The following is a 22,609-nucleotide window of genomic DNA, read 5'->3' as shown; positions in this document are numbered from 1 at the left end:
GGTCAGCACCAGAGGAGTGAAGTGTGCGGGCTGGGTTGTAGTAGAATCCCATCTGGATTACTGTATCAGCCTCCTCTCCGATCTCCCATCCTCCAGTCTCTCCCCACTTGAATCCATACTTCACGCCGCTGCCCGGATGGTCTTTGTCCAGAAACGCTCTGGGCATGTTACTCCCCTCCTCAGAAATCTCCAGCGGCTACCAATCAACCTATGCATCAGGCAAAAACTCCTCACCCTGGGCTTCAAGGCTCTCCATCACCTCGCCCCCTCCTACCTCACCTCCCTTCTCTCCTTCTACAGCCCAGCCCGCACCCTCCTCTCCTCTGCGCTAATCTCCTCACCGTGCCTCGTTCTCGCCTGTCCCACCGTCGATCCCCAGCCCACGTCATCCCCCTGACCTGGAATGCCCTCCCTCTGCCCATCCGCCAAGCTAGCTCTCTTCCTCCCTTCAAGGCCCTACTGAGTACTCACCTCCTCCAGGAGGCCTTCCCAGACTGAGCCCCCTCCTTCCTCTCCCCCTCCTCCCCCTCCCCATCCCCCCAGCCTTACCTCCTTCCCCTCCCCACAGCACCTGTTATATGTATATATGTTTGTACGTATGTATTACTCTATTTTATTTGTACATATTTATTCTATTTATTTTATTTTGTTAATATGTTTTGTTTTGTTCCCTGTCTCCCCCTTCTAGACTGTGAGCCCACTGTTAGGTAGGGACCGTCTCTATATGTTGCCAACTTGTACTTCCCAAGCGCTTAGTACAGTGCTCTGCACACAGTAAGCACTCAGTAAATGCGATTGAATGAATGAATGGAAGAGTAGCGAGGTGAGGTAGGCGCGGTCAAGGTGATTGAGTGATTTAAAGCTGATGGTAAGGAGTTTGTGTAATGCAGAAGTGGATGGGCAACCACTGGAGGTTCTTGAATGGGGAAACATGGCCTGAACGTTTTTGTAGAAAAATGATCTGGGCAGCAGTGAAGTGTGGACCGGAGTGGGGAGAGACAGGAGGCAGGGAGGTCAGCAAAGAGGCTGATACAGCAAGGTGGGATAGGATAAATGCTTGGATTAACATGATAGCAGTTTGGATGGAGAGGAAGGGGAGGATTTTAACCTTGTTGTGAAGGTGGAACCAACTAGACTTAATGATGGATTGAATGAGAGAGAGGAGCCAAGGATAACGCCAATGTTACGGGCTTGTGAGACAGGAAGAATGGTGGTGCCGTCTACGATGATGGAAAAGTGACAGGGAGGAAAAGGTTTGGGTGGGAAGATAAGTTCTGTTTTTAGACACGTTAAGTTTGAGGTGATGGGACATCCAAGTGGAGATGTCTTGGAGGCAGGAGGAAATCATCATCATCATCATCAATCGTATTTATTGAGCGCTTACTATGTGCAGAGCACTGTACTAAGCGCTTGGGAAGTACAAATTGGCAACATATAGAGACAGTCCCTACCCAACCCATTCTAAAAGGGGGAGACAGAGAACAAAACCAAACATACTAACAAACTCAAATAAATAGGATAGATATGTACAAGTAAAATAAATAAATAAATAGAGTAATAAATATGTACAAACATATATACATATATACAGGTGCTGTGGGGAAGGGAAGGAGGTAAGATGGGGGGGATGGAGAGGGGGACGAGGGGGAGAGGAAGGAAGGGGCTCGGTCTGGGAAGGCCTCCTGGAGGAGGTGAGCTCTCAGCAGGGCCTTGAAGGGAGGAAGAGAGCTAGCTTGGCGGATGGGCAGAGGGAGGGCATTCCAGGCCCGGGGGATGACGTGGGCCTTGGGTCGATGGCAGGACAGGCGAGAACGAGGTAAGGTGAGGAGATTAGCGGCGGAGGAGCGGAGGGTGCGGGCTGGGCAGTAGAAGGAGAGAAGGGAGGTGAGGTAGGAGGGGGCGAGGTGATGGACAGCCTTGAAGCCCAGAGTGAGGAGTTTCTGCCTGATGCGCAGATTGATTGGTAGCCACTGGAGATTTTTGAGGAGGGGAGTAATATGCCCAGAGCGTTTCTGGACAAAGATAATCCGGGCAGCAGCATGAAGTATGGATTGAAGTGGAGAGAGACACGAGGATGGGAGATCAGAGAGAAGGCTAGTGCAGTAGTCCAGACGGGATAGGATGAGAGCTTGAACGAGCAGGGTAGCAGTTTGGATGGAGAGGAAAGGGCGCATCTTGGCAATGTTGCGGAGCTGAGACCGGCAGGTTTTGGTGACGGCTTGGATGTGAGGGGTGAATGAGAGAGCGGAGTCGAGGATGACACCAAGGTTGCAGGCTTGTGAGACGGGAAGGATGGTAGTGCCGTCAACAGAGATGAAATGTGAGACTGCAAAGAGGGAGGGAGATCAGACCTGGGTATCATGTACCAAATGATAGGTTTGGGTATCATCTGCATAGAGGTGTAGTTGAAGCCATGTGAGTGAATCAGTTCTCCAAAGGAGTGGGTGTAGTCGGAGAGTAGAAGGGAACCGAGACCTGAGTCTTGAAGGACACCCACAGTTAGGGGATGGGGAGCAGAGGGAGGAGTCTGAGGAGAGACTGAGAATGAGCGGCCAGAGATCCACCCCTCTCCCTGTCCCCTACCTCCACTCCCCTTCCACAGCTTCAGCCAAGTGCGGCTTGTGGAACTCCCACTCTGTCATGGGGAAGCTTCCCTTCATTCTTGACCTGTTCCTGTCTCAGTCATTCCTCCTCCTCGCCATCACTGAAACCTGGCTCTCCCCATATGACATGGTCTCCTCTGCTGCTCTTTCCAGAGGTGGCCTCATCTTCTCCCACTTCCCCAGACTCACTGGCAGAGGAGGAGGTGTTGGTTCCTTCTTGTGCGTCAATGCCACTTTCACACCATTCCACCTCCCACATCCCTTTCTTTCCCTTCCTTTGAAGCCCATATCGTCCACCTGTACCATTCACTCCAGATTCTAGTAACTGTCATCTACTGCCCCCCCAGGTCCCACCTCCAACTTCTTTAACCATTTTGATCCCTTTCTCACATTCCTTCTCTCTTTCTCTATGCCCATTTTGAACCTTGGGGACTTCAAATCCACATAGATGTTCCTAGTGACCCTTCTGCTGACCACCTTCTATTATTACTCTTCAACTCTGCTGACCTCCGGCTCCACCCCACCTCCCACACTCACCAACGTGGCACACACTCCACCTTATCATCTCTAGCCACTGCAGTCACTACCCTCACCAACTTTGAAATCCCTCTCTCTGATCACAGCCTCCTCACTTGCCTCATCTCTCACACCTCCTCCCTGTAAATCTATACTATTTCCCCCCAGAGATCTCTGATCTTTTGAACCCATCCAATTTTCTGAACTCATCATGCCCCACTTAGCCTCCATACCCAAACTATCCTCCTTTGATGACCAAATACATGCTAAACAGCACCACTGAACTCAACCCACTTGTTCCCCTATCTCTTCATTGATCTCATACTCGTAACCCCCAACCTCGGATCACTTGTACTGTCCACTTCCTTCGCTCTTGCGCTCGAGGCACAAAGCGCTGCTGGCAGAAATCTAAGTATCAGGCCGACTTGGTCCGCTTCAAGTTTGTCCTTGCTTGCTTTAACTCTGCCCTCTCCTCTGCCTGGCAAAACTATTTCTCCACCCTTATTGACACTCATGCCCATCACTCTCGCCGGTGTTCCAGACATTTAACTCCCTCCTCTGGCCCCCTGGCCCCCCACCTCCCCCATCCCTTGCCCCCAGTGACCAGGCCACCTGCTTTATTAAGAAAATTGCAAGTGTCAGGCATGAGCTTCCTAAAATCGCCCCTGCCCCTCCTCAGCCCCTCATCATTCCTGCCCCCTCTTCAACTCTCCCATCCTTACCAGCAGTATCTCTAGAGCCTGCCTCCTCTCAAAAGCTAACCCCTCCACCTGTGCTTCCAAACCCATTCCTTTGCACCTTATCAAAACTTTCTTCCTCCCTTCTTCCCTCCCTAACAGCCATCTTCAACTGTTCACTCTCAATTGGCTTCTTCCCCACGGCTTTCAAACATGCCCATATCTTCCTCTCTTAAAAAAACCCTCCCTTAATCCCATGGCTCCATCCAGTTATTGCCCCATTTTCCTCCTACCATTCCTCTCCAGACTCCTTGAGTGAATTGTCTACATCCGTTGTTTCAAATTCCTTTCCTCCAATTCTCTCCTTGACCTCCTCCGATCTGGCTTCCATCCCCATCACTCCAAAAAAACCACTCTCTCAAAGGCCAATGACCACCTCCTGGCCAAATCTAATGGCCTGTACTTCATCCTAATCCTCCTTGACCTCTCAGCTGCTTTCAACACTGTGGACCACCCTCTTCTCCTGGAAATATGATTCAACCTTGCCTTCACTGACTCTGTCCTCTCTTGGTTCTCCTCTTTTCTCTGTAGCCGTTCATTCTCAACCTCCTTTGCTGGCTCTTCCTCTGGTTCCCACCCCTTAACTTTGGGGATCCCCCAAGGTTCAGTTCTGGGTTCCCTTCTATTCTCCATCTACACTCACTCCCTTGGAGAACTCATTTGCTCCCATGGCTTCAACTAACACCTCTATGCGGATGAGACCCTTCTAGACTGTGAGCCCACTGTTGGGTAGGGACCGTCTCTATATGTTGCCAACCTGTACTTCCCAAGCGCTTAGTCCAGTGCTCTGCACACAGTAAGCGCTCCAATAAACACGATCGAATGAATGAATGAGACCCAAATCTGCATCCCCAGCCCTGATCTCTCTCCTTCTCTGCAGTCTTGCATTTCCTCTTGCCTTCGAGACATCTCTACTTGGATGTTCTCCCGTCACTTCAAGCTTAACATGTCTAAAATAGAACTCCTTATCTTTCCATTCAAACCTTGTCCTCCCCCTGACTTTTCCATCACTGTAGATGGCACCACCATCCTTCCTGACTCACAAGCCCGAAACCTTGATGTTATCCTTGACACCCCTCTTTCATTCAACCCACATATTCAATCTATCACTAAATCCTGTCGGTCCCCCCTTCAGAACACTGCTAAAATCCACCCTTTCCTCTCCATCGAAACTACTACCACGTTAATACGGTCACTCATCCTATCCTGCTTGGATTACTGAATCGGCCTCCTTGCTGACTTTGCATCCTCCTGCCTCTCTCCACTCCAGTCCATACTTCACTCTGCTGCCCGGATCATTTTTCTACAAAAACGTTCAGGACATGTCACCCTCCACTCCTCAAAGAACTCCAGTGGTTGCCCATCCACCTCTGCATCAAAGAAAAAGACCTCACCATTGGCTTTAAAGCACTCCCCCCACCTTGCCCCCTCCTACCTCACCTGACTACTGTCCTTCTCCAACAAGTGCGTCCCGCACACTTTGCTCCTCAAGTGCTAACCTTCTCACTGTACCTCGATCTCACCTGTCTTACCACTGACCCGTGCTGGTGACCTCCAGCCCACCTCTTGCCTCTGGCCTGGAACCCCTTCCCTCCTCAAATCCAACAGACAATTACTCTTCCCGGCTTCAAAGCCTAATTGATCCCAGACTAGATCCCCTCCCTTTCCTCTTCTCCCACTCCCTTCTGTGTCACCCTCACTTGCTGCTTTTGTTCTTCCCCCTTTCCAGCCCCGCAGCACTTATCTGCATACTTGTAGTTTATTTATTTATATTCATTCATTCAGTCAGTCATATTTATTGAGCGCTTACTGTGTGCAGAGCACTGTTCTAAGCGCTTGGGAAGTACAAGTTGGCAACATATAGAGACGGTCCCTACCCAGCAGTGAGCTCACAGTCTAGAAGATGTCTGTCTCCACTCTCTAGATCGTAAGCTCACTGTGGGCAGGGAATGTGTTTGCTTACTGTTGTATTGTACTTTCTCAAGCACTTAGTACAGTGATCTGCATACAGTAAGCGTTCAATACATAAGATCAAATGAGTGAATTGAGTGAAAAAGATAGATGAACCAGGAGAGGACATTGTCAGTGAAGCCAAGGTTGATAACGTTTTCAGGAGAAGGGGGAGGTCCACAGTATCGAAGGCAGCTGAGCGGTTGAGGAGGATTAGAATGGAGTAGAAGCAGTTGGATTTGGCATGGAGGAGGTCATTAGTGGCCTTTGAGAGAGTGGTTTTTGTGGAGTGATGGGAGTGGAAGTCCGATTGGAGGGGGTCAATGAGAGAATTGGAGAGGAACTTGAGACAGCAGGTGTAGACAACTCGCTTGAGAAGTTTGGAGAAGAATGGTTGGATGGCAATGGGGAGGGAGCTGTGGAGTCAAAGGAGGTTTTTTTTAGGATAGGGGAGACATGGGCATGTTTGAAAGTAGTGGAGGGAAAAAGCCATTGGAGAGAGAACAGTTGAAGATGGCAGGGAGGGGGTTAGGTGCTCAGGTAGAGGGGGTGAATTTTGAGAAAAGGCAGGAGATGTTCTCTTGAGATACTGCCGGGAAAGATGGGATAATTGAAAGAGAGGCAGGATGGGGGAGAGTCAGGAGATTTTTAGGGCGCTCAAGCCTGATAGTATCCATTATCTCACTGAAGTAGGTGGCCAGATCATTAGGGACAAGAGATGTGGGAGGTGGCGTGGTGGGTTTGAGGAGGGAGATAAACCTCTGGAACAACTGGCGAGGGCAGTGGGCATGGAGAAATAATTTTGCCGGGCAGAATTAAAGCCTGTAAGGATAAACTTGAAGTGGATGAGATTGGCCTGCTATCTAGATTTCTGCCAGCAGCGCTCTGGGGCTTGTGCACAAGAGGGCGGGCTTGGAGGTGATCCAGAGCTGTGGGATAGTGATACAAGAATTGGCAGGGCGCTCTCTCCTCACCCAAATGGAAGCAGGGGCCAGAAGTCAACTGGTGTGTCCACTCTCTGCTGCTGCCAAAACTGAGCACTGTTTGGAGCAGTTAGAGTTGTAGCAGGTGAAGATGAGTTTGTGATGGAAGAGGTTTGCCTGGAGTCTGGATTACCGTCAGTAGCACTCTGTGGTCAAGCACGAGAGTGGGAGAAGAGTACTGTGGAGGTGACCCAGGGCCGTGGACTGGTGGTTTGAAATAAATGGAAGGACAGGAGAGTGAGGGAGTTGAGTTCTGTGGAGAGGGCATAATTGAGGGAGTGAATTTGTGTGTCAGGAAAGGTAAGTTGAGTAAGGAGACCAAATGGACCATGATGACTTTGAAAAATTGGAGAGGGTGGAAAGAGTGGAGGTCTCTGTTGGGTAACAGGACAGTTCAGTGGAGGGACAGAAAGGGAGGTGTGGGTGGGAGAAAAGGTGGCTGAGGTGGTTGTGGTTGGAGAGTTGAAATTCAGAGTTGGTAAGCGACTAGAGATGATGAGTTGGAGCATGTGTCCAAGTTGGTGATTAGTGAGGTGGAGGAGTTGAGGAGTGAGAGGAGAAAGGCACCAGGGAAGTTGTTGGAAGCATCCACATGGATATTTAAGTCCCTGAGCATCAGTGTAGGGATGGAGAAAGAGAAGAAATGTGGCAGAGACACTAAAATGGTTAAAAAAATTGGAGGTGGGGTCTGGAGGTTGGGTATGACTGTGATTACTAATTGGAATGGTTGGTAGAGGCGGATGATGCGGACTCCGAAGGATGAGAAAGAGAGGGGATGTAGGGGGTGGGATGATGCAGAATCTGCTTCGGGGAGCAAGAAGGAAGCCAACTCCTCACCGTTTCCCGGTGAGTCTTGAGGAATGGGAGAAGATGAGGCCCCATAAGCATTTGGGTCTGTATCCCATGAGCACTTTGTTTTTCACCCTGCTCACGCAGCACTTATGTACATCATATCCATCTGTAATCTCTTTTAGTGACTGTCTCCCCCTCTAGTCTGTAAGCTCCTTGTGGATAGGGACTGTGACTACCAACTCTGTTGCATTGTACTTTCCAATGCGCTTAGTACAGTGATCTGCACACAGTAAGTGCTCTGTGGCACAATGGATAGCACATTGGGCTTCTAGCATTGTGGAAGGCATTCGGAGGTTGTGGGTTCGAGTCCCACCAGAGTCGGGCTTCTATTTTTTAGAGAAGCAGCATGGCTCAGGGGAAAGGGCACGGGCTTTGGAGTCAGAGGTCATGGGTTCAAATCCCGGCTCCGCCAACTGTCAGCTGTGTGACTTTGGGCAAGTCACTTAACTTCTCTGGGCCTCAGTTACCTCATCTGTAAAATAGGGATTAAGACTGAGCCCCCCGTGGGACAGCCCCAGTGCTTTAGAACAGTGCTTTGCACATAGTAAGTGCTTAATAAATGCCATTATTATTATTATTATTAAATACCATTGATTGATTGGATAAATGGGATTGATTGATTTGTGTGAGTGCTAATTTCTAGCCGGATCCTGGGCCAAGCATGCCTGATCCTGACTGTGGCCAAGATCAGGCCAAAAATCCAGACTGCCTATTCCCAGATTGAAGTGGGGCTGGGAGCACCCATTCCCCACTCAGGTTAGGAGAGACACCCTTCCCCCTCATGGCAAGGAACCCAATCAGAGTTCCTGCTTCCACCAGCCCACTTCTTGCTCTGAGGTGCAACTAGTGTCTTTGCCCCCACAGTTGCACCTCCTTGGGGCTAGTGGAAGTGTCTTTGCTCTGGATTATTTTTCAGTCCTGGTAGTAAGGCTGCTCCTCAAGAGAAGTGGAGGCCACCTTCTTTGGTAAGTTGAAGTAGTGGGTATGTTATTAGTTTAATACAAATAACCGTCTTCTTTATTTCTTGTGCCTTTAAAGATAAGACATTCAGCGTGGCCTAGTGGGAAGAGCTCAGGCATGGGAGTCAGAGGACCTGGGTTCTAATCCCCACTCTGCCACTTGTCTGCTATGTAACTTTGGGCAAGTCACTTAACTTCTCTGTGCCTCATTTACCTCTTCTGTAAAATGGGGATTAAGACTGTGAGCCCTATGTGAGACAGGGATGTGTCCAACCTGATTATCTTGTATCTGTACCAGTACTTAGTACAGTACCTTGAAAATAAGCGCTTACAAATACCACCGTTATTATTATCCAAACAAAACAATTTCAGTCAGTGGTATTTATTGAGAATTTACTGTGTAGAGTACTGTACTAAATGCTTAGGTGAATGTGCTCCCTGCCCACAAGAAGCGTAACAATCTTAGAGGTTTAGATTTGTTGCTTTATTGTAGCAATTCTGGAAAAGTAAAGCAAGGGAGTTGGTGGATGAGGGGATGCCGGAGAAAGTAGTGTTGATTTTAAGGCTCAGATTTTTTTTTTTTTTTTTTTTTTGGTAACTTGCACATATTTTCCAAGTGGCTTGTGACTTTCAGAGACATTTTCAGTTAAGTTCTTTTTAATACATATTCTTCCTAAGTGTTAATACATACCATGAGGTTATTATTTTAAGCTTGGGGCTATGCATATATGTTATCCAGGAAAAGTACCAAGAAGAATCTCTTTTTGCAAACTGAATGTACCTGGATGTATAATTGCCAAGAAGGATGAGGAGAAAGGAAGAGTCATTTTTGCAGTTTTCACCCTTAGAAGTAGCCCCTTTTACCGGTCGTTAACTTGGACTAGATCCTAATGATGTCAGCATTTCTGTTGAGAAAGGAGGTGTTTGGTTAGATCAGGTTCCCTAGTTCTGGCACCACCACCCTTATCATGTGCACAGTAGGTAACTGAGAAGACATCAAAGCAGGAGACACTTTTGTACAGTGTAAAGGTTCTTGGCTGCCTATCCTAACCCTAAGGAATAAAAGTATAATTTACATCCATTACAGAGTTAATACGAGATGGGAAAAGCATAGGATGAATTTCATAAAGTAGTGTTAAGATAGTTCTGTATTTGGCAAACCTAATTCAAAGAGAATGAGAGAGAGAGGTAGTTTGTCAGATAAAGGAAGGCATAATAACAATGAGGCTTTGAGATGTACAAAGTATCAAATTGAAATGTATGTATGTGTTACCGGTGCGAAACAGTGGGATGTCTGAAATTGAGTATATGGTCTGTCCCTTGAGCAATTCAGCTATTAAAAATGCCACTTGACATAATCAGCATAAATCTCTGTGAAGTCACAGTGGAGCTATCAAACCTTGGAATGAAGGTAGCTTCCTTGAAACGTTTGGTTTGGGGGCTCAGGCCTATATGGGCTTACTGCTGTCCCCCTCTGATAGATGTTGCTCTCCTCCAATCTCTATTTCCTACAGTCTTCCTGGTCCACTGTCTCAATGAAGAAGATGGAGCAGGTCCACTGTCCAGGGGACCAGCATGGTGAAGGGAACCTTGTTCCAGACCCAGAGCTTAGTTCTTGGGAAGCTCTCCCAGTGCTTCCAGATCACCAGACTCAAGGAGTTGAACTGGTTTGGGCCTATGCGATTCCTGTCCTGGACAAGAAGACGACATCCCGGCTGGTGAAAGAGGTGTCTGCAGTCTACCCCCTGGTGGGCCAAGGACATCTCAAGAGGGTCCAAGCCAGTCCCCACGCACTGGAAATTTTGCTCTGTCTAGCGAGCCAGGGTGGAGACACGGTAGAAGGCGTACGGTCCCTTTCTGAGCTCCTCCCCAGTGGACAGATAGACTGGAGCAACTTAGGAGAACCTTATCTTGTGCACGTGCCAGCTCATCCACTCTTGACTAGAGCACAGTTTGAGGAAGCTAAACTCCACTGGCCTACAGTCTTCCATGAAAACAAACACTTTTCCAATGCCCTCCAAGGCCTCCTTTTCTCAAAGGAAGATAAAGCCAAGATGCAAACTTACATGGAGAAGGCCATCCACACAGCCCGGCAAGGGGCAGAAAAGGGGATGAAAGCTGTTGGGGCGATAGTTGTTGACCCAGCCACGGAAGGTGTGTTGGCTGTAGGCCATGACTGTAGCAACACCTCAAATCCATTACTTCATGCCACTATGGTCTGCATAGATCTTGTTGCCCAAAGACAAGGCAGAGGTGCCTATAGTTTTAATGCTTATCCTACTTGTACCATTTCACCATCAGGGGACCGAGCCATTCCCTTACCGGCTAAAAGCATTCAGCCAGGGGTGGTGCGGAAGTATGAATCTAGGCAAGATGGCCTGCCCTATATTTGTACTGGCTATGATCTATATGTCACCAGCGAACCCTGTGTCATGTGTGCCATGGCATTAGTGCATTCCAGGATCCAGAGAGTCTTCTACGGGGCATCGTCACCTGATAGGGCATTGGGCACCAGATACAAAATCCATTCCAAGGAGGACCTCAACCATCATTTTGAAGTATTCAGAGGCATCTTGGGGACTGAGTACTGCAGTTTGGACCAAAAAAAGCAAGGACAGCAGTGTGTCTCCTCACAGCTCTGATCTCATTTCCTTCTCCTGTAGCCATGCTGTCCTCTGAGTTGGCCAAGCCTTTTTCTTCTCATTTTGGGGAGGCTATCTTTCCCATGGGTGTTCCCAAATAGAACATTATCTCTCCTAATGCTAAAAAGTTGTGTACCGATCTGTCCCTCCGTAGCTTCTCATTCACGGTAAATGTCAAAAAAAATATCGCTCGACCACATTACTTGTGTCAGTTTGCAGTTGGTTTGTTGTCCGTGTCCCAGACCTTAATGACCAAATAAACAAGACTGAAATTTAAAGAGTTAGCATCTTTTGGGGGTGGGTGGTTGGGGGGTGCGAGTGGTGGAACTGTCTTCTCAGATTGCATGGTGAAGCAGTGAGTCCACTATTCCCTAATCTCGAAATCCTCATATGCAGCGTGGCTCAGTGGAAAGAGCACGGGCTTGGGAGTCATTATGGGTTCTAATCCCAGCTCCGCCACTTGTCAGCTGTGTGATTTTGGGCAAGTCACTTCACTTCCCTGGGCCTCAGTTATCTCATCTGGAAAATGGGGATTAAGACTGAGCCCCACATGGGACAACCTGATCACCTTGTATCCCCCCCAGTGCTTAGAACAGTGCTTTGCACATAGTAAGCGCTTAACAAATACCATCATTATTATTATCATTTACAATCTCTGTGATGTTTTGGCTATTGTCCTTGTGAATTGCCTTAAAACTCTGAAATGCTAAAATAAAAATGGCTCGAAGGGGGAAGGAGAAACTGTAGAAGTTACTAGAAGGGAGAAATTCACTCCTGGGGACCTCTTCCCTGGAAAAAAAAGGCTAATTTGATTGTTACAGGGATTGATCAATCAATAGTATTTAGTGAGCACTTACTGTGTGCAGAGGACATTACTAAGCACTTAGGAAAGTACAATAGAGTACAATCCTTGCCCTCCATGAGCTTACAGTCATGTTGGGGAGACAGACATTAAAATATATTGCAGTAGGTGAAGCCACAGAGTATAAGGTTTTGGGCGTAAGTGTGTAGGGGTTAGGGAAGTATCAAAGTGCTTAGCGGGTACAGGCCCCAGTGCGTAGGCGAGGCAGAAGGGAGGGAGAGGGGTCTACAGAAGAGAGGTTAGTCAGGGAAGGCTTCCTGGAGGCGACATGATTTCAGTAGGGCTTTGGAGATGACAGTGGTGAGGTCTGTCAGAAATGAAGAGGGAGGGAGTTCCAGGCAGGAGGGAGGATGCCGAGAGATGAGGTACAGTAAGGAGGTTAGTGGGAGAAGGACCAAAGTATGTGGGCCGGGTTATAGTGGAAGAGGAGCTAGGTTAGGTAGGAGGGAGAGAGCTGAATGGGTTTCTTAAAGCCAATGGTGAGGTGTTTCTGTTTGATATGATGATCAATCATACTTATTGAGCGCTTACTATGTGCAGAGCACTGTACTAAGCGCTTGGGAAAGTACAATACAACAGAATTAGCAGACATGTTCCCTGCCTATAACCAGCTTACAGAATTTTTGTTTATAAGAATATTCTTGGTAGCCAAGAGAAGTATGGAATGAGGAGGGGAGAGTCTGGGGGCCAAGAGGTCCACGAAAAGGCTGATGCAATAGTTGAGGTGGGTTATGACAAGGGACATGTTAAGTGCCTCCATCTGTACCGCAGCCAAGCACAGGGGAGCATTGGGAAAGAAGGAGTGGGAGTAGTTGATTGGGGAAGGAGCCCTTCAGCCATTTGGGGGCAGAAGTTTTGGGAAGCCACCTGGAGGGGCAGGTCTAAGGAGAAAGGTTTTCCATGTGGGGGTCCTAAGTTTAGAATCCCAGAGGAATGAGGCACCCACCCCTGAGGGGAAACAGGTCTGTGGATCAGCAGAAGACCTATACCAGACACCTGTAAATCCAGCGAGAAGGTTTTGGAGAGGGTAAACCTGGAACCTAGGATGCCCCAAAAGAGGAGGGGAGCAGACCAAAAGAATGTGTATGCCAGGACACTAAAAGAAAAGTAAAAAATGTCCTGAGGAAAGGGGGAAGTGTTTAAAAGAGAGGAAAAGGCGTTTTGGATTGTACTTCCGTTGTATTTGTTAACTCTTTAATACTATATTCATTTTGTCTAGTAAAAGCCAATTGAGAGCACCTCTCTGCCTCTCTGTGGTATGGGCTCGGGTAGTTTTGGGATGCTGGGAAGCTGTGTTTACCTGGGAAGCAGAGGGAGGGATAAGGAGAAAGAACTTCCTCTAGCTTTCTGCAGCTAGCCTTGGAAGGGAGGGAGGCTTGTTGTTTTTGCAGGGGAGTGGGGGTCATATTTGAGAGACAGTGGGGTGATGGTAGCAGCCAAAAGGGGTGTAAGGTGGGGTTTGCTACGCAGGACACCCCAATCCTGTCCATCCCTAGAGGGAAAGAATTGATGGGATTTAGGACCTAGCGGGCATTATGTAGGACCCGGGCTTCCCCAAGAGACACCGAAGGCCCTTTTGGCTGAGATTTAGGCTGAGACGTTCCAGGTATGTCACACGGTTCTCTTTGCTGCTCACTTTACACTCACAACCTAGGGGAGCTCATTTGCCCCTGTGACGTCACCTACCACCTCCTTGCGGATGACTTCAAATAGATGTCTAATTTCCTCCGTCTGTCCCTGGGACAGTGGATGGTCCTCCAGCCCCTCAAGCTCACCGTGTCCAAAACTGAACTCCTCATCTTCCTGCCCAAGTCCTCCCATCCGTCCAACTTTCCCATCACAGTTGACAACACCACCCCCTGATAGCTAAATGCTTGGGGCAGTCCTGGGACCAAGGCAGCCCACCCCAAGTGTCCTACAGACCAGGATGAACTGGGGGTCAACAACCTAGAGTTGATACCACTACCATCCTCCTGCTCGCTGAAACTTGCTACTGTGGTATTGCCTTGACTCTTCCCTCACTTTCAACTCTCACATTATCTTTTGCTAAATCCTGTCAGTTTTTCCTTCACAGCATTTCTTGAATCTGGCCCTTCCCCTCCATCCAAACAGCTACCCTCCTGGCCCAGACGCTCGTCATATACCAAGAAGACTACCATACCAGCCTGTTCCTTGGTCTCCCCGCCTGCAGTCTCTCTCCCCTCTCTACCCTGCTGCATGCAATTTGCCCATAACGTGAGGATGTGGGAAACTTCCATATAGATTCCCAAAACTACATCTCCAGCCCTGATCTCTCTCCCTCTTTGTGGTCTCCCATTTCCTCTGGCCCTCAAGACATCTCTGCTGGGATGTCCTGCCGACACCTCAAACTTAACATGTCCAAAAAAGAATCCTTTTCTTCCTACCCAAACCATCTTCCCCCTGATTTTCCCATCATTGTAGACAGCACCACCATCCTTCCTGTCTCACAAGCCCATAACCTTGGCATTAACTTTCTCATCTCTCTCATTCAACCCACATATTCAATCTGTCCTGTCAGTTGAAACTTCACAATATTGCTAAAATCCACCCTTTCCCTGCCATCCAAACTGCTACTACCTTAATCCAAGCACTTATCCTATCTGCCTTGAGTACTGTATCAGTTTCCTTGCTGACCTCCCTGCTTCTTGTCTCCTCCCACTCCAGTCCATACTTCACTCTGCTGCCCAGATTATTTTTCAACAAAAACATTTCAAGCCGTGTTTCCCCACGCCTCAAGAAATTCCAGTGGTTGCCCATCCACCTCTGCATCAAACAGAAACTCCTTACCATCTATCAATCAATCAATCGTATTTATTGAGCGCTTACTGTTTGCAGAGCACTGTACTAAGTGCTTGGGAAGAACAAGTTGGCAACATATAGAGACAGTCCCTACCCAACAGTGGGCTCACAGTCTAAAAGGGGGAGACAGAGAACAAAACCAAACATACTAACAAAATAAAATAAATAGAATAGATGTGTACAAGTAAAATAAATAGAGTAATAAATATGTACAAACATATATACAGGTGCTGTGGGGAAGAGAAGGAGGTAAGATGAGGGGGATGGAGAGGGGGATGAGGGGGAGAGGAAGGAAGGGGCTCAGTCTGGGAAGGCCTCCTGGAGGAGGTGAGCTCTCAGTAGGGCCTTGAAGGGAGGAAGAGAGCTAGCTTGGCAGATGGGCAGAGGGAGGGCATTCCAGGCCAGGGGGATGACGTGGGCCGGGGGTCGAGGCGGGACAGGCGAGAACGAGGCACGGTGAGGAGATTAGCGGCAGAGGAGCGGAGGGTGCAGGGTGGGCTGTAGAAGGAGAGAAGGGAGGTGAGGTAGGAGGGGGCGAGGTGATGGACAGCGTTGAAGCCCAGGGTGAAGAGTTTCTGCCTGATGCACAGATTGATTGGTAGCCACTGGAGATTTTTGAGGAGGGGAGTAACATGCCCAGAGCGTTTCTGGACAAAGACAATCTGAGCAGCAGCATGAAGTATGGATTGAAGTGGAGAGAGACATGAGGATGGGAGATCGGAGAGAAGGCTGATACAGTAGTCCAGACGGGATAGGATGAGAGCTTGAACGAGCAGGGTGGCGGTTTGGATGGAGAGGAAAGGGCGGATCTTGGCAATGTTGCGGAGCTGAGACCGGCAGGTTTTGGTGACGGCTTGGATGTGAGGGGTGAATGAGAGAGCAGAGTCGAGGATGACACCAAGGTTGCGGGCTTGTGAGACGGGAAGGATGGTAGTGCCGTCAACAGAGATGGAAAAGTCAGGGAGAGGGCAGGGTTTGGGAGGGAAGACAAGGAGTTCAGTCTTGGACATGTTGAGTTTTAGGTGGCAGGCAGACATCCAGATGGAGATGTCCTGAAGGCAGGAGGAGATGCGAGCCTGGAGAGAGGGGGAGAGAGCAGGGGCAGAGATGTAGATCTGGGTGTCATCAGCGTAGAGATGATAGTTGAAGCCGTGGGAGCGAATGAGGTCACCAAGGGAGTGAGTGTAGATCGAGAACAGAAGGGGACCAAGCACTGAACCTTGGGGAACCCCCACAGTAAGGGGATGGGAGGGGGAGGAGGAGCCTGCAAAAGAGACTGAGAATGAATGACCGGAGAGATAAGAGGAGAACCAGGAGAGGACGGAGTCTGTGAAGCCAGGGTCAGATAGCGTGTTAAGGAGCTAGTTGAAAGCACTTAATCACCTTGCCCCCCTCCTACCTCACTGCTCTCCTACTAGAACCCAGCCCACACACTTTGCTCCTCTAATGCCAACCTACTCACTGTACCTTGATTTCGTCTATCTCGCCGCCGATCTTTCATTCATTCAGTGTTATTTATTGAGTCTTACTGCGTACAGAGCACTGTATTAAGCACTGCACCTCTTGCTCATGTCCTGTCTCTGGCCTGGAATGCCGTCCCTCCTCATATCCGATAGTCACTCTCCCCCACCTTCAGTCTTATTATTAGGCACATCTCCTCCAAGAGGCCTTCCCTGACTTAACCCTCTTTTCCTTTTCTTCCACTCCCTTCTGCGTTGACCAGCCTTGCTCCTTTTATTCACCCCTCCCTCAGCCCCACGGCACTATGTACATAGATGTGATTTATATATACTAATGTCTGTCTCCCCTCTAGCCTGTAAGCTTGTTGTAGGCAGGAAATGTATCTGTTATATTGTACTCTCCCAAGCCCTTAGCACAGTGCTCTGCACACAGTAAGCATGCAGTAAATACAGTTGACTGACTGACTCGGATTTGCTCCCTTTATTTCTTCGTTCCTCAGCGCCACTGCACTTATGTACATATCTATAATTTATTTATATTAATGTCTGTCTCCCCCTCTAGACTGTGAGCTCATTGTGGGCAGAGAATGTGTCTTCCAACTCTGTTATATTGTACTCTCCCTAGTACTTAGTACAGTGCTCTGCACACAGCACTCAATAAATATGACTGATGTAATAGTGGAAATGATTGTATAAAGTTAGGAGAAGCGGCATTGGCGTAATGGAAAGAGAACAGGCTTTGGGTTCAGGGGACCTGGGTTCTAATCCTGGCTCTGCCACTTGCCTGCTCTTTGACTTCAGGCAAGTCACTTAATTTCGCTGTGCCTCAGCTTCCTCATTTGTAAAATGGGGATTAAATTACCTGTTCTCCTTCCTACTTAGACTGTGTACCTCATGTGAGACAGGGACTGTGTCTTGACCTGATGATCTTGTTTCTATCCTTGTGCTTAGTACAGTGCCTGGCACATAGTATACACTTAACAGATACCACGATTATTCATTATTATTATCGTCATCTATTTACATGTAACAGCCATAAGAAAAATACCATTTTGGATTCTCTGGGACATTTGTTGATCTGGCATGCTTTCAGCTGTGCATGATAACTTTGATTTTTGTTATCCTTTCTCATAGGTGTCCTGTCTTGGTCCAGTTGTCCCCAGGGAACACCGGTGACAATAATGGCAGGTAAAAAAAAAATCAGCCCAAAATGTCCCCAGTGAAACTTACTGTTGTGATTTTTGTGTGCGTCAAAGTGTTAGATGCCCCCATCCGCTTTCACATTTTCGAGCCTTTAGTCTTGAACTCTAAAGGAAAAGCCACTGGATTCATTCTGCCTTGTATTACTCATGGGCAGGGAACATGTCTACCAACTCAGTTGTATTGTACTCTCCCAATCACATAGTACAGTGCTCTGCACACAGAAAGGGCTCAGTAAATACCATGGATTGATTAATTAGCTTTGACCATGTATTTTTTGCTTCATGGGTGCCATGACTGATACAGAATTCATCAATATGAAAAGTGGCATATTGAGAAACTCCAGAATCAATGAGCAAAATTAATATTGCACATGTATTTTCCTGTGTTACTCAGTTATTACATTCATTAGTAGTGATAGTATTAGACACTTATTGCGTGCTAAGCCCTGTAGTAAGTGCTAGGAAAGAGTGCACGGCTGGGAATTAGATGTAGTCCCTGGCCCTCGAGGGGCTCACGGGGATAAAAGTGGGGAGAAAGGGCTGGCAATAAACACAGAAGGAGAGGAGTGATCATTTACTTTGTACCAAACACTGTACTTAGCACTAGAGGAAGCTAGAAGAATATTGATTCAGGTGCAGCCTACTGGCCTACAAGGGGCTCACAGTCTAAATTAATCTCTCCCCACACAGAGACCTCTGATCTGTAGACCCTTGTCCCCTCATCCCAGGCACACCATGCCTCACTTGGACTACATCCCAAACCTCAGCTCTCTGGGTGCACAAATCCACACCCTCAACTCTGCCCCTCCACTAAAGTCCACTGAACTTCCCCCCTTGACTCTCCTCTGATTCCACACCACCAACCCCAAGTTCTGGAGCATCTCCACAGTATGCTTCCTCCACTCATGTGCTCATGCCATGGAATGCTGTTAATATTAGCCAACTTTGACCACTCAATCAGTCAATCACTGGTATTTCTGGAGCCCTTCCAGTGTGCACAGCACCCTACTAAGAATTTAAGGACAATTCATCCATACTTATTTTAGTTCTGCTCAGCAGTATACTGCTCTCCTCCCTCATCCCCTCCCGTACCATCATCAATGGAATTTATTGAGTGCTTACTTTGTGCAGAGCACTGAATTAAGTGCTTGGGAGAGTACAATAAAACAGGAGCAGGGAAAGGGTCTACTGACTCCATTCTATTCTCCCAAGTGCTTAGTATAGTGCTCTGCAATCAATCAATCAATAATGTTTATGGAGTGCTTACTGTGTGTTGAGTACTGTACTTGAGAATAAGAATAAGTACAGAGTAAGTGCTCAATAAATACTATCTTTTTGGGGGGTTTTGATTTTTTTTTTAATAGCTCGGCTTGACTATCACAACGGCTTCTTCACCAATATTCCTGACTCTAGATGCTCCCCCTCTCCAGTCCATACTTCATTCAGCTGCCTGACTCATTTAAAAAATGTTCTGCCCACATCTCTCCACTCCTTAAAATCCTGCAATGGTTACACTTTCCTCTGAACATCAAGCAGAAACTCATAACCATTGGCTTTAAGGCTCCCAATCAGTGATCTCCTTCCTACTTATCCACTCTCTTCTCCCTCTTTACCCCAGCTCTCACTCTACACTCCTACCCCTTGCCCCACACCCTTCCCCCACTTGGAGCTTTCTCCTCCTTCAAATCTGAAAGACCACTGCTCCTTTCCATCTTCACCACCCTTCTGAAATCCTGTCTCCCTCCCAGAGGCCTTCCCAATTAATTTCTACTCTCCCCATTTATATCCCCAACTGCTATCTCAGCACTTATGCACCCCACTTGAGCACTCGTGTCCTTCCTCACAACCTCTCATAGCGCTTCTGGACTTATTTTATGTGCCCTGTTTCTTAAAGCAGTACCTCATGTGCATATGCCCTTTTTCCTCTTTCCTCTCAACTGTGAATTATTTCAGTGCCTGTCTCCCCTGCTAGAATGTAAGCTTCTTGAAATTCAGGACAGTGTCCTGTGAACTGTATTGTACTTACCCATGTGTTTTAACGCAGTATATTCACACAGACAATCAGTAATTACTACTGGTTGATTGGGCGGAGGACAGACACTGGAAAGAAATAGCAATTTCCAGTGAAATTACTGCAGGGAGAAAATAATTCTCAGATTTATTTTTAATGATATTTGTTGGTGTTTACTATGTGCCAGGCACTGTATTAAGTCTCTGTGGTAGAACAAGCTAATCAGTACGGACATACTGCATGGCCCCACGTGGGGCTTCAAAGTCTTACAGATGAGGTAACTGAGGCCCAAATAAGTTAAAGTGGCCACACGGCAGTTGACAGAAACTCGGATTAGAACCCAGGTCCTCTGACTCCCAGGCCCTTGTTCTTTCCACTACACCAAGCTGCTTCTCCTTACCCCTCCCAGCAAGGCCAACCTTGGTCGACATTCTCATTCGCTCCCACGGCCTTCAACTATCGTCTCTACACTGATGACACCCAAATCTACATCTCTGCCCCTGCTCTCTCTCCCTCCCTTCAGGCTCGGGTCTTTTCCTGCCTTCAGGACATCTCCATCTGGATGTCTGCCCGCCACCTAACACTCAACATGTCCAAGACTGAACTCTTTATCTTCCCTCCCAAACCCCTGCGCTCTCCCTGACTTTCCCATCACTGTAGGCGGTACTACCATCCTTCCCGTCTCACAAGCCCACAACCTTGGTGTCATCCTCGACTCTGCTCTCTCATTCACCCCCACGTCCAATCCATCACCATAAACCTGCCGGTCTCACCTTCGCAACGTCTCCAAGATCCGCCCTTTCCTCTCCATCCAAACCGCTACCTTGCTGGTTCAATCTCTCATCCTATCCCGAGTGGATTACTGCATCAGCCTCCTCTCTGATCTCCCATTCTACTGTCTTTCCTCACTTCAGTCTATACTTCACGCTGCTGCCTGGATCATCTTTGTGCAGAAACGCTCTGGGCATGTTACTCCCCCTCCTCAAAAATCTCCAGTGGCTACCAGTCAACCTACGCATCAAGCAAAAAAACTCCTCACTCTTGGCTTCAAGGCTGTCCATCACCTCGCCCCCCTCCTACCTCACCTCTCTTCTCTCCTTCTCCAGCCCAGCCCACACCCTCTGCTCCTGTGCCGCTAACCTCCTCACTGTGCCTTGTTCTCACCTGTCCCGCTGTCGACCCCTGGCCCACGTCCTCTCCCTGGCCTGAAATGCCCTCCCTCCACACATCCGCCAAGCTAGCTCTCTTCCTCCCTTCAAAACCCTACTGAGAGCTCACCTCCTCCAGGAGGCCTTCCCAGACTGATCCTCCCCTTCCTCTCCCCCTCCCCATCCCCCCTGCCCTACCTCCTTCCCCTCCCCACAGCACCTGTATATATATTTGTACAGATTTATTACTCTTTTTATTTTACTTGTACATATTTGCTATTCTATTCGTTTTGTTAATGATATGCACCCAGCTTTACTTCTATTTATTCTGATGACTTGACACCTGTCCACATGTTTTGTTGTCTGCCTCCCCCCCCCCAGACTGTGAGCCCGTTGTTGGGTAGAGACTATCTCTATAGGTTGCCACCTTGTCCTTCCCAAGTGCTTAGTACAGTGCTCTGCACACAGTAAGCGCTCAATAAATACGATTGAATGAATGAATGAATTCACCACTTTCCCAGGGGACCAACTGTTGGGAAAGTGTGTTTCAGTCTGTCTTCATGTAGGATAGGTCTTTTAACCCTAGATTCATTCATTCATTCAGTCAGTCAGTCATATTTATTGAGCTCTTACTGTGTGCAGAGCACTGTACTAAGCGCTTGGGAAGTACAAGTTTGCAACATATAGAGACGGTCCCTACCCAACAGTGGGCTCCCAGTCTAGAAGGGGGAGGCAGAGAACAAAACAAAACATATTAACAAAATAAAATAAAAAGAATAAATATGTACAAATAAAATAAATAAATAGAGTAATAAATACCTACAAACATATATACTCAGGTTAAGTTTGGGGAAGGGGTAGTGGGGGGTGCTGTGGAAAGACTCTCTGTGTTACAGCTATCCCAGTCAGCCCCAAACTATCCCAAGATCATAGTCCATGTATTCCACAGAGATGAGCAGCTGGGTGGCCCCTAGAGTGCCACAGCTAAATCGAGAGTCTCCTGCTCTCTCTTGGCCTTGGGGAGATCACTGCGCTCATCCTGTCTTTGCCCTTCCGTGCCAGCATCTTTGCCTTGCAGTGTTTCCTCCTATTTGTAAAAGTAAGCCGTGTTGAAACCTTTCTGGAACGAAATACTATATAGGTGCTTCATGAAATTTCAACAGCTCAGTTCCAGGTGTACTATTCCAGTACTGAAACAGAAGATGCCTACTTCACTGCACTTCAAGATGCGTTCCTATGAGATGTGGTACCAATCGCGTTTCCCCCTCAGGGTGACTGTGACAGGATTGAGAGAAACACATAGAAAAGGTTAAAAAAAGAATAGAAAAAGTTCTATTTCAACTTGCCTACATGGCAACACAGAAGAAAAATGATACATTCAGAAAACTAGACTCCTGATCAATGAGTGCAACCATCAGTGGAGGCATCTTCTATTTCAGGTTTTCCTGTTTTTGCCTCAAACTGAACAGTTAAATTTTCAAGAAGTGCTCATAAAACATTTTGTAGCAGAGGGGTTTTAAGGCAAGCGAGTTTTACAGAAAGGCGAAAGCAACATTCATTTAACACATTTACTCTTTCGTAACTGACTAGAAGAAAAAATGAGTTATACAGAGTACTAGACTCATAGAGGGCTGAATACTACAATGAAAGATTGATATAACTATCTTTTCTTTTTAACTTGCCTATGTAGCAACATAGAAAGAAAAATAATGCATGCAGAAAACTAGACTCTTGATCAGCTAATCAGGGTAAGGATCGGTGTAATCATCTTCTGTATCAGTTTCTGCTGTTTTTCAAACAAAACAGTTTAAATTTTGTGAATTGCGCTCATAGAGCCTTTCGTACCAAAGGGGTTTCTTACGCA

At 47.6% G+C, this 22,609-nt stretch overlaps 1 protein-coding gene across 2 annotated transcripts in view; it reads left to right on the top strand.

The window, feature by feature from the left end:
* LOC119923646 (probable inactive tRNA-specific adenosine deaminase-like protein 3) overlaps nucleotides 1–11,520 on the top strand; it is a 40,738-nt gene extending 29,218 nt beyond the window's left edge. The window contains exons 1-2 of one of the 2 annotated variants that reach the window (XM_038742977.1): nucleotides 8,586–8,606; nucleotides 10,115–11,520. In XM_038742977.1, the coding sequence (XP_038598905.1) occupies nucleotides 10,136–11,242 (1,107 nt within the window). In that variant the 5' untranslated portion in view covers nucleotides 8,586–8,606; nucleotides 10,115–10,135 and the 3' untranslated portion in view covers nucleotides 11,243–11,520. Of the gene's footprint in view, nucleotides 1–8,585; nucleotides 8,607–10,114 lie in introns of those variants that run through there. The other variant, XM_038742976.1, reaches the window with a different exon arrangement.
* The last annotated feature ends 11,089 nt before the right edge of the window (nucleotides 11,521–22,609 follow it).

Source organism: Tachyglossus aculeatus, unplaced genomic scaffold, assembly GCF_015852505.1.
Source record: "Tachyglossus aculeatus isolate mTacAcu1 unplaced genomic scaffold, mTacAcu1.pri scaffold_211_arrow_ctg1, whole genome shotgun sequence".
Lineage (NCBI taxonomy): Eukaryota > Metazoa > Chordata > Mammalia > Monotremata > Tachyglossidae > Tachyglossus > Tachyglossus aculeatus.
Note: the sequence above shows the minus strand (reverse complement) of the source record. Positions and strands in the feature narration are given on the sequence as shown.